The sequence below is a fragment of the Poeciliopsis prolifica genome, unplaced genomic scaffold, assembly GCF_027474105.1.
Source record: "Poeciliopsis prolifica strain line A6 unplaced genomic scaffold, Auburn_PproV2 SCAFFOLD010, whole genome shotgun sequence".
NCBI classification, from domain to species: domain Eukaryota; kingdom Metazoa; phylum Chordata; class Actinopteri; order Cyprinodontiformes; family Poeciliidae; genus Poeciliopsis; species Poeciliopsis prolifica.
The window spans coordinates 10,608,283-10,620,454 of NW_026562385.1; the positions used below are offsets into that span (position 1 = coordinate 10,608,283).

The window sequence follows — 12,172 nt, forward strand, 5'->3', positions numbered from 1 at the left end:
AAATATTTGTAAATGATAAATGTGTCGTTATGTGTTGATGTAAAGGCAAAATATATATGTCTGTATTTGCCATTGTGTTATTTGTCATTTGCATTGCAGCAAGTGTGGAGTCATTGATACATGGCAACTAGCGGGTCAGTATTAGCTTCCATTAAATACCGTGTTGGTGTAGCTTGTTAGCGGGACTAGCGTTTGTGTTTGGTGCTGCAGGGTTAGCACGGCTAACTGTTTAGCTCGCGGCGCCCACCGCTGTGTGTGTCGTGTGGTCGGCGTCGTGGAGATCAAAAATGTTTGTTCACATGATGAACTTGAAGGGAACGCAGCTCAACCAAACGTATGCACAGAAGGTGTTTTCCTCCAAGTATTAGTTTAACGCTGTGCAACTTAGATTTTTATTATTATTTTTATTTGACTACCAGTGGAATTGTACAGTCTATGTCCATATGCAACCTGGACTTTGATGTTTGTCTGTGTGTGGGGTGTGCAGACTTTTCGCATGTGATCCAATAATAAAACCGAAAAGAAAGTGGACATTTCCAGACCAAACATTCAGACAAAAGCTCAAAAATCCCCATCCCAACAGATGCACGCAGCGTCTAATAATAACTGCTTTATTTTTATCTCCTAGATGTCTGACTAATGGAAGCCATGAGGACCTCCAGCTGTGTGCTGGTAACCTCACAGGTTTACAGCTAAATGCATTTTTGATTACGAGAGCTGATTCCAGAAAATAAAATGAATTACAGAGGCATTAACAGACTATTATAAAAACATAAAATAAAACAAAATCTTGGCCACTGGCACAGTTAAATATGCTTATTACTTCAGCACAAGTAAAGGGACTCTAGAGAGTTACTGGTGTGAATACAATACTTCTCGCCTAGGAGATGGTCACGGATCAGAACCACTGAACAGAAAGAAAGTCTAAAGAAAATAATATAGGATCAAATGAACTGGTGAAATTTGTGTATTTCTATAATTCAGCTATAATTCTGTCACTCAAAGTACAGTTAGATAAGAATAAACTTAAGCTGATCTGGACTGGGTTGACCGCATGGGTCCAGCATGTCGATTTACAGTTTGAGTAGATGAAATGAAATGAAAGAAAGAAAGAAGAAAAGTGGCAACAAAATGAGTATAACAACAAGCAAAAGGTTAAACTGACCCACAGTCTGATGATTTTATGGATTGGTTTCTGATTGATGGCTCTGAATTGCTTTGAAAACCACAAAAAAATAAAAAATAAAAAAAATAAATTGCATCATACTGCTGGTTTGAACTTTACTTAATGAGCTATAAAAGAAAGCGCAGGCTTTCCAGGCCTACAATTCAACAATCTGTGACCATATTTGGTCATATAGAAATCAGCTGGACTTTGCTTACCTCTCAGTCCTGTATGACTCAAAGTCTAAACCAATGATCGATGGGTTGTTTTTTTTTTTTTTTTTTTTTTTGACGCACCTTAAAGCATTGGGTGTCTGATGGTGATTTGCGTGATTTGATGTGCCGTGCCGTGGCGTCAGACCTTAGCACATTTTTTGAACACAGACCAAACTAATCGTTTGGAAATGTATAATCTCATCTGCTGCTCTGCTGTTGTTTCGAAGCTCCCAGAGACGAGATGTTTGTCAGTGCAACAACTAGCTGACATCAGCGGGAGAAATCCTGACCAATAGTGTTGCATTCAATTATTTCACAGTGCGGGTTTTTTTTCCCGTCAATTTGTGTTTTATAAAAGGGGGATTTCGCTGTCTTTTCTGACGTGTGTCTCTTACGACATCGAGCATTAACGAACGAAACCTCGTTATGTTTAGAAACATAATGAGTCACCAGAAATCGTCTCTATCTAAGCTAATGACTTTAACAAGAAAGTATAAACTACTAACCACACATAGTATTTTAAACCTCTTAAAAAAAATCCAAGCAATTTCTTAAAAAGTCACAACTATGGCAGCCTTGCCTGCGAACGGTAGCTTTATAAGATATGACTTTTGAGTTGACATTTAGACAATCTGAAAAACACAACAGCACCAAATATTGTCTGATGCTGTTAACTCTCAATACAAATAATAGGTTGGCATGTCGGGGGAGTCGGGGACTTTGCTGACATTTAGTTCGGGCACAATAAAAGACACCACAAATCTTGTAGGAGAAAATCAAACACAAGATGTACTTGGACAATTAAGAAAAAAAGAAAAAATCCATCAACAAGTGCCTCACACCCCCACGCTCATCATGGGGGAAATCACCGCTGCAAGAGCCACCGCCGGTTCCTTTGTCGCAGCATTTATTCGAAGCAGATGTGATTGCGGAGTGGAGGACAAAACTCACTTGTACTGAGCCTGGAAGTGCTCCTGGACGAAGCTGTGCTGGGCCCTGGGCTGCTGGGACGGGATCGGGTCTGGGCATGGCGCCTCGTCAGCTCCGCCGGGACCCTGCGGCACAAAGCGGAGGTCACCGTCAACACGTGTGCGCGTCCTCTCAAAGTTTTGCGACGCGGCTCTTTAAATAAAGTCACCTGATCGGTCAGAGAAGCGTTATGCTGATGTGCGAGAAGCAGTCTGAGGTCGGGAAGCTTTTATTTTAGCAATAAACTCACGTTCAGAGGAGACAGAGAGGACTGACCTCACACAGCCATAACCCCCACTAAACCTCCTCCTGTCTGTTCTCTTTTATCTGAACACCTACAACAGAGAGGCTGGCCTTGGACGGAGATAAAAGAAGAGCAGAAAAAAGCAGACTGATTACTGAAAGGCTTGCAAGGTCACCAAACGAGTGTGGGACAGGGTACCGTGCACAGAGAGGGACAGACAATAGCCCAGTGATGACAAGGTTTTCCTCATAACCACACTAAGAGTAAAGTTTATATAGAATCCCGCAACAAAATCTCATTCATATCAAGCTTATTTGTGAAGCAGCAAGGCATTTCAAAGTGCTGTGCACCAGAAATGCTCAACACAGAAACCAAACGTCACATTTTCATCATCAAAATGGTCAAGAAAATCAAATATATTGATCAATGTTCCAGTGATTATGAGTGAAAGGCAGCTCCTGGAGGCAGGGTCTGCTTCCCTTCGGAGCAGACCAATCGTCCTTGGGAGTATTTGTGACCGATTGTGAAAGATACTTACTGTGTTGTTCTGCCACATCACATTTCAATAAAATACATGAAACTCTGTGGTTGGAACTTCAACAAACAACAAAAATTGAACTATGAACAGTTTTTGCAAGGATTCGTAGTTAAAAAAGTACCTTTCTCAAGCTGACATACATATAAGGTTAAAACACTGAACCCTCCCTGGATGGATTTGCTGTTTTCTGCCCTTCTACAGAAAAGCACAATGCTGGGACCAGTTCCAGAAAGAAGAAAACAACGTAATGAACTTTAATTAGCTTGAAAATATGGTGGGAGTTTAAATTCAGTTTTCTTTTGACAGGGATTTGGATAATTATAGGCCTGAGTTGCACAAGTGCAATCAAGGCTCGAGCAAGGCAACACGAAAGGGAAACAGCACAGCTCAGTCCAGAAGTTTACATACCCTGGATAAAAACCCACAAACATTTTCTTCCCTCACTATTTGAAGTTAACTGGACCAAACTTGTCTTGTTTGGGTCAGTTTGAACTATTAAAAAAATTACTGCTATTTACTGAATGCCACCATAATGAGAGAAAGAATGTCAATAACTGATTTATTAATGTCTTCAGGATCATAAGTTTACATACAGGATAATTACTGTCTCTTCAAATGAGCAGAATTATGTAAAATTACCTTTTCTGAGCTTTACATCACGCTATAATGTTATTCCCTCATCAAAACACACCTGGAGCGTCGTCTTGATTCTTTCATGAGTGTTTGAGCAATCTTAAATCTCCATGGCAACCATCCCGCTCTCCAAACCGCCTGGTTGGACCTAGCTCCGCCTTTGAGGTGAAGCTCCGCCTCAGAGCTGCACCTTCAGGCTTCTGAGCTCCCGCCTTTCAAACCACGCCTCCGTCCCACCTTTTCCCCCCTCCAACTCGGCTCCTTCAGACTAGCCAGCAACACTTAGCGTCATACAACCTACTCCTCAGAGCAACGCGGGTCGAAACTGTTGCAAATGGAGGTGCCATGTTGTGATGACTTGTTGAAGGCAGAGCTTCAGACAAATCAGGAGTTTTTAAAGAAACAGATTCAAGGCGCAAAATTATTAAATCAAATTGATTTCCAGTCACATTGGATATATGTAGCATTTTTCTAACTTCATTAAGTCAACATAGTTACTGGATTGTGCTACAAAATTACCTCAGAGAAAGAAATAATCCCGCCCACTTAAAAGTAGCTTAAAATTCACCCCTGATTGGGTCGGAAAAAACTGCAGCCGCTTCACAACGGACAAAGAACAGACCAGACCCGACCCGGCTGAAAGATTTGCACTCTGCGAGCTTCTCTCTGTTTTGCTCTGTTAACAATTCCTCTGAACTCCTGGCACCTCCACCATTACCTCCACTCTCAAACCAAGCTGAAAGAAGTGGGCGGAGCGTGGAGCGGACCGTCTGTATTTCTCCATGATGCTTGTGAAACGCATGCAAAACAAGGTGCCTGGCACTTCACATATAAACTAAGTCTGTTCAAGATGATGCTTGACCCTGAAACCTGACCTCCCTTCTGCATCTGCTTCATCAGGCACATACAATTCTCCTTTTTTCTTCCCATGAGGGTCGGGAGGGTTTTAATGGTTATATTTTCCTCCTCCTTTGTAGGGGGACCAAACTGGAACAGCTCAATACAGCTGATGTTCTTAAAGAGACAGTTTTTGTTTTGTTTGTTGTTTTTTCTGTTGACATGGGCTTTGATGGAGTTCTCAGTAGCGACAACAGAGACCAGAGATTAGTTGCTACTGAAGAGTTGAACTAATTTTGGTCGTGCTGCTTCTTTATCGCCTGTTCTATTAATATCCTTCTAGAAGATAATCTGCAACTTATATTGGTAGCAAATGTCAAAGCCCAGGCTTCAGAAGAAAAGGTTGATTTTCTTTTTTATAAACAACAACTAACATTGGAGCCGCTCAGTGTAACATTACAATTTTAAGGGTCGGTGTCAGAAATAGAAAATTTTGCGATTAATGCGTTTTTGTCACATAAGAAACGCAATTGACGTAAATTAGTTTGTTGATGCGGCAAGTCGTCGAAACGCATCATGCTGCCACTTCTTGTCACCTTCTTCTTCTTCGTAGTTTCAGCCAGTAGCAGCATCCGGTTGTTGATCACGTGACTATTGTCGCACAAATAAAGTGTTTCTTCAAACTAACACAAAAACGTTTGATTAAAAAAATGATGCGTGTGACGAAAAAGCCATGCGACCAAATCTGAAAAATATCAACTATCCCTTCAAGGTAAGTTAAAAATACAAAATAAAATCAGTGAGACAAAACTGCAGCACTAAATACATCTGAATATGTAATACAAAGCAGCAAAGCTTTCTTCTTCCATGTTTTTCTCCCACTGACCTGCGAGCGGATTCCACGGCTATCTTTTCACAGAGATAACAAATCGGAGGCCACAGAGTGAAGATCCAGCTGGGCTCATCACCTCTCAGATATCCGAGCCCAGTCCGGCCATGTCAACAGACTGCAAGGTGTCGGCTGTGTGTTAGGAGTACAGGAACAGTGAGACCCACTGAGAAAGGGAGGCAGCTCCAAGGCTCATGGTCATGTGGCGCAGATTAGCTTTCGGCCATCTAAATGGTCATGTTCAGATACCAGGTCGCCTCGCAAAGCTCGTTAGAGCTGCTGGTCCCAGGAATTGTTTCACAGGTTGTAAAAATGATCCCGGCAGAGCAGAGCCGGGTCGGGCCGGGACGTCCGACTCGGGAGACGCCACCGGTCGCTCCGAAACGGAGATGCAATCTCGAAAATTGCCTGTCAGAAAAAAAATATGCCTGATAAAAATGCAATCAAACTGGCAGGCATCAGAGGAGGAGCGAGGGAAGGGGGAAAAAAATATCAAAAGGAGCTATTTTTAGAGAAAGGATGAACGGAGTGAAGGAAAGGAGCAGAAAAGGAGACGCACAGGGTGTGAAATCGCTTTCTTTTTTCTTTTCTTTTTTTAACACATGCTGGGCCTCCCTCTATTTATTCTGCAAGCGGCGCTCTCACACTTTCACAGTCAGATATACATTCTTCAGCAACAATGTGTGGATCCTGACACCTTTCCCACACCCCACCCGTGACTCTATTTTATTAATATAAAAAAATAAATGGCATCATCTTAATTCTCCTCTCAGTGAGGCAGCACATGTCACAGCTTGCCTCACTGCTAAGTTGGTGGTAGTTTGTGGCCAAAATAAATAAATGTTTGGCTGAACTGGGAGTTTGACCATTACATGGTCGTCCTGTTGCTTCCCACACTGGCAGACTAAGTGACTTCAGACTAAATCGGCCGTTTATGTTCTGGGATAATTGAAAGCTGATGCGCTTTTGCGTAAAAGTGGTCAAAGAGACGTTTTTAACAGGAACTTCCTTCACCGATGCGTCACAGTTGTTGTGGGTCAACGAAACAGATCAAAACCTGGAGGAGTTTAAAATGGCCTCCAGTGAGAGCAGACACAGTTTTTATCAAATGTGTATTTGACAGTTTTAATATATTTTCTTGGTATTGGGACAACCTCAGATTGAGGCATTCTTATCAGTCTATGTTGACTTGAGTTAATTGCCGGGTTTGTAATTACTCACAGTAAATTGTATTTCAATCGAGAACAATTGATCGATGAAATGAGTGACATTTTCGATTCAAAAAGCTACAATAACTGCAAAAATCATCAAATAAATCGACATCTGAGCTGAACGGTGACGATATTAATTGTTTTCGATTTGTTAATTCTGTTATTCAGCCATCAGATTGATGAGAAGTGAAACCTATTCGGTTTTCGGCTTTTTCATTAAACTCCTGATCATTAATAAAACATCCTTGGAATAAACGCTTCTGTGGGAAAGTGGACTGTGGACGTCTGTTTACGTAGGAGACGGCGTTTAAGGCTTGAACAGCTTCGCTGATAGACCAGCTCCTTTTAGCATAGAGGCGTTCAATGACATTTTCTTTTTTGTTATGAAAATGAACGGCCAGAAGAAGCCGCTTCGTTGGCCGTTGCTGTCGTTAGCAGATGTCACTTGTGCGTCAAATTTACAGGAGCACCAGAAACAACAGGACGATTCCATCTAAAACAATTTGGCAAAAAGTGTTTAATTGCCCCTAAAATTTTCACCGGGTCAAATAAATATATGTAATTAATATATGATGTTAAAACAAACAAGAAAAAATCACAGGGTTCACATTTTAACCGCTTCTTACTTTAAGGATTAGTAGAATTTATGGATAACGTTACTAAAACGTCTGAATTTATTTTTTAAGATCATAATCAAAGTACAGCCAACGTTTCCAGATTCAAAGCCAAATACCAGACAAAACAGAATAAGACACCAACATCCACTGAAATCGCTTTACTTCCTCATTTTCATGCCACGTCTGAACTTCTAGTCACCTGAAAGATGCAAGACGACTGCAAGCTGCTGTCCCAGCTGAGGGAACCTGCGTCTATATTTAATCTTATTTTATTTTATTTATTATTTTAGTGGGGAATATTACAGGCCTTTAAATAGTTTAAGTTACACTGGATTTCATTTTGAGGCATCGGATGCAGCAGCACTCACAATCACGCAGTACTTTGTGCAGGTCTGTCACTTAAGATCTGTGTTGCTCACTGACGTTTTGGGATGCAACATCAGAAATTGTGAAAAGTTTTAAGTGTTGTGAAATAAGAAAGCAAAACAAGAGAAACACAGTGACATATTTAGCATATTTGACAGAGGCTATTCTACCGGGGCACAAACCTGCACAGCAGCTAATCTTTAACGCAAGCAAAGCCTGAGAACCGTCTACCGGAGCCTAATCTGTCAGACTCGGTGCCAGGAGAGTTGCCAGCGCCAGGCCCAGAGGAGCCTGGGAGAAAATTTTAAAAATTCACCCTGGCACCTCGGAGCGACGTAATTGATTTCTAGGATTTAGATAAATGACGGCGATACAGAGAGCAGCTGAGCAGTAGCTTAGAGGCCGGGTGCTGGCTCAGCACTGTCAGCAGGAGGCCAGAGTTCACCAGGACTGACGTCAGGAGTCAAAAGAAAGAGGAAGAGAGAGAGAGAAGAGTTTTTCTTTTCTTTTCAGAAGATTCATCTCAAATGTCCTTTTTTTGTCCATCTCCAGCGATAAATGCAAAAATGACTGACTGGCTACAAAGGTAAGCGGTGGGTACTACAATGCCAAAAAACCGCAAGATAATTGAATTAAAATATTGCGCCACGGCGAATGAAGTGTTTCACGTATTTTGTCATCTTCTTATTTTTCTCTTCAGCAACCTATGAGGTTCTTGCTCTATTTGTTTTATGAACATGTCCAACTTTAACAATGCAAGGAAACCAACAATTTTCTGTTTATCAAGTCTGTACTTAACACAGCTGACACAAAATAATGTTAAAATGTATTTATGATTTTTTTTTTGTTGTCAAAAGTTTAGCCTTTCACCTTATGGACAGGCGCTCGAAGCTCTACACACGAGAAAAACTCAAGCTTTGTCAGAAAGTGGCTGCTTTTCAATTGATCATTGGACGATCAATGAGCTAAATCGACTTTATATTAACTCAATCAGTGGCTGCTAATCACCAGGAGATGAGTGACGAGTTTTAAGCCAGCGACGGTAAGTCTCAGAATCCTGAACAGATCAGCAGACTGTCTGTTCGCTTTGCGAAGGCTTTCAATAATTCACCGCTCAAACATTTCCGAGCGGAGTGATTCCACAACCTCTCAGAGAAAACGCAGACCGACCTCCCATCGTCAGAGACCACCCTCCTCATCCTGATGGGTTTTTGGGGGACATAACAGGAAGCAAACCTTTAACAGAAAAAAAAAGAAAGAGAAAAGACATGAATAATTCAGGCGTGCCGTAGAAATGCACAGATGCGGGACAAAAAAATAAAATTGATTGAGAACACGCAAACGAGGGCACCTCTGTTCCCGTGGCGACTGTTATGAGAGGGTCCGAGAACGATGGGCAGCATCCGGTAAGACGCAGCATCAGCACACGTGTGTGTGTGTGTGTGTGTTTATTGACAGATGGAGCCAAGAGAGCTATTGAGTAAGTGGTGTATTCAGCTGACATACAGAGTGTTGATAAATAATGGACGGTCTCCCTCAGCGCAGCGAGCTTTCATGCGGTTTTCCTCTCTATAAATAGTCCATAAATAATAGTGAAGCTCGACGCTTTTCTTTCGGACCCCTCGGCCCGTTACTGGCCACATTGTTGAGGGGCGCCGTGCCGCGAGAACACAGGCCGGCGCAAAAAAAGTCAAGCTGACCTCCGCGAACAGTAGGCCATTGTTGACCGATAGTAAAAAAATGGCAGAACAATTCAAGCATGTCCTCTCAAAGGTCAGTAGACCAATTATTAGAGAACATTTTCAACTCTGAAACTGGAACAAAACGTCACGACCTGTTACTGGTTTGTGTTTATGATAGTTTTTCTGTAAAGCTATGCAGGTAAACCTGATTGATTGGAGGAGATTTTGAATATCCCAAATAGATAAACCAACCAGAAGCAAATCAAACGGATTATAAAGACTCTAAATGAAGCTGCCCTTCAAAAAGGTATTTGGTTTATTGGACTGTGCTGGTCTTTCCTGGTGAAGAGGAGGTGGAGCCAAAGAGGGAAGCTTCTGATTCATTGGTTTATCCATTCACGGGTTTTACGCCACAAAACTAGCTAAGCCCGGTGGTAAGGCCGCAAGGGGAATCCCGTGTTCTTGGGTTAAAAAAAAAAAAAAAATACAATTTAAATAAATACATTTCTGCACTTCAGTTGTTTCAAGCTAACTAAAGCACACAAAGTTTTTCAATCCTTTCCCCGGGACTTCTCGCTTCATTCGCTGAAGTTGTTAGACCGGCACAGACAGGAAGTGGATTGGAACGGATGTGTTCACATGCTGGCCATCTTTTCCGTCACTGCTGCTGGTGTATTACAAAAAAAAACCCCATAACAAATAAATAAACAGTGATCAGCCTGGTGGGGCGCCAGTAAAGCTTGGAGGCCCGCCAGGCTTATAATACATTGTAGGAAACCTTCCATTTGGATTTTATTTCAGGGTATCAGACTGCAACAATTCAGATTTGGTTTGCTGAGATAACCATGTTTTCCAATTAGGCGTTAACTTTGTGTCTGAGTTGCGGCAAGATGGCACAACACAGGGAAGCTTTACTCTCTCCCAAACGGTGATCACACAATGAAACTGCACAGCCCTCATGCTGAGAACGCATCATAGACAAAGGATGCCGACCAAAGCTGCAAGAAATAAATTCAATTAAAATGACAAATGGGATTTTTCACATTTTCCTCCTTCACCTGTACAGTTTTTTTTTTCTTTTTTTTATATACTGAGCTCTGAGGTCGTTTGTCTCGTCTGCCAGTCGGTCAAGGCAAGAATGACCTGGTGTTTATTACCTGCTGCAGCTTTTCACTTTTAAAGCGCCGCTGGGTTTTCTCTGGTTCTCACCAGGAAATAGACAGGATGCTCTAAATAACTTTGAGTATTATTGCGCCTTTGAGTGACATATTTTGGCCATGAACATGCTTTTTTCTTTTTTTTAACTACGGCTCCCTGCGCTGAGGTAGGACTTCTCGTCTCTTCACGCAGCCATTAATCAGCTTGGAAAGAGCCAATCTGCATCTCCGAAGCTCCTGATCTGATGGGATTTATCGCCACGCCAGTAGGTTATTAAATGCCAGCTATATAATTTTTTTTTTTTTTTTTTTTTTTTTTTTCTAAGGCTCTTTTTCTAAATTGGCTTTGGATCGCGCGGCAGGATTGATAATTACAACTTCGGAGTGCGATTGAATTTAATTCAAGACGGCACATTAAAAACTGGACTCGCCGCTCAAATCATTTCAATCAACAGCTGCTTAAATCACTCCAGTCCGCCCCGGTTTCAGACAATTTAATTGACACGCTCTCTGGAAAAGCCTCCACTCAGCAAATCCGAATCGTTCAAACACTCGGCGTCGGCGCTTTCTGCCAATCAAACCCAAGAGGGTTGTGGGTAATTCCTAAGGGAGGACGGAGGAGATTTTCTGTCGAATCGAAAAAAAAAAAAAAAAAGGAATCAGTTTGTTCATTTACCGTAATGGCTGCACCAAATAAGGTGACGTACGTTGCTCTTCAAGAGCGAAGCGAGTTTTGAAGAAAAATCGCTGAGCTTTTTTTTTTTTTTTTTTTAGAAGGTGACCTTTAAAGCTAATTTGAGCTGCTGATTTAAATCTGCAGGGTAATTGGAGAGAAGCAGACTCCGTTTCAAAAAAAGCAAACAAGAAGCACGCTTCCTTTTAGGGCTGTCCACAATTGTCGCTGTGGCTGATTGCAGTTGTTTGTCCTTGAACTTTAATTTAATCCGGAAAACCACGATACAAGCGTTGTGTGTGTGTGTGTGCGCGCGTGTGTGTGAACGGGTTTGCTCGGGTTAAAGTCTCATCACAGTCCGAAAGTCCCAGCTTTACAGATCGGCCTCCGGATTTGACTTTACGCACACAATGGGAAAAATCACATATGGGTCGAGTTGAGTTTATTTGTTCAACACACTTCAGAAGTGGGCAGTTCAAAGTGCTTCACACACTTTGTCCAATACAATCATCAAAATCACCAATATGCTGATCAGTGTCCCATTTTCTACTCATTTTCAGCCTTGATGCAAAGTATGTCAGTGTTTCGGCAGTTTTGCAGTTTTCTGGAAGTTGGCTCCAGATTAGCGGAGCGCAGAAGCTGAATCATTAACTTCCTTTCTCAAAAGAGATACATCTAACTCTCTATCTTCATTCTACCATGAATCAAAAGCCTTTTCCTCATTATTTTTTTAACACTATAAATGGACTTTAGAAGCAATTACTAAATGTAAACTTTGTTCTCACGGCTCATATCATTCCGCCACCCCTCCGGCGAGGGCTTCAGGCTTAAACGAGTCGATGCTGATCTGGGTTAAAGGTCGGCGAACGCCTCAAACGCATAGCGGTCGCGTTCAGACCCGAGTCTCAAAAAAAAAAAAAAAAAAAAGCTTTTCCCAACAAGGTGGGTCTGAGCCGCGGGAAGCTGCTTCGACGTG

At 41.9% G+C, this 12,172-nt stretch overlaps 1 protein-coding gene across 2 annotated transcripts in view; it reads right to left on the bottom strand.

Moving 5' to 3' along the window:
- Window positions 1–12,172, bottom strand: part of usp43b (ubiquitin specific peptidase 43b) — a 71,037-nt gene that overhangs the window by 38,235 nt on the left and 20,630 nt on the right. For both annotated transcript variants that reach the window (XM_055035463.1, XM_055035462.1), the window contains exon 3: window positions 2,332–2,435. In XM_055035463.1, the coding sequence (XP_054891438.1) occupies window positions 2,332–2,435 (104 nt within the window). The remainder of the gene's footprint in view (window positions 1–2,331; window positions 2,436–12,172) is intronic.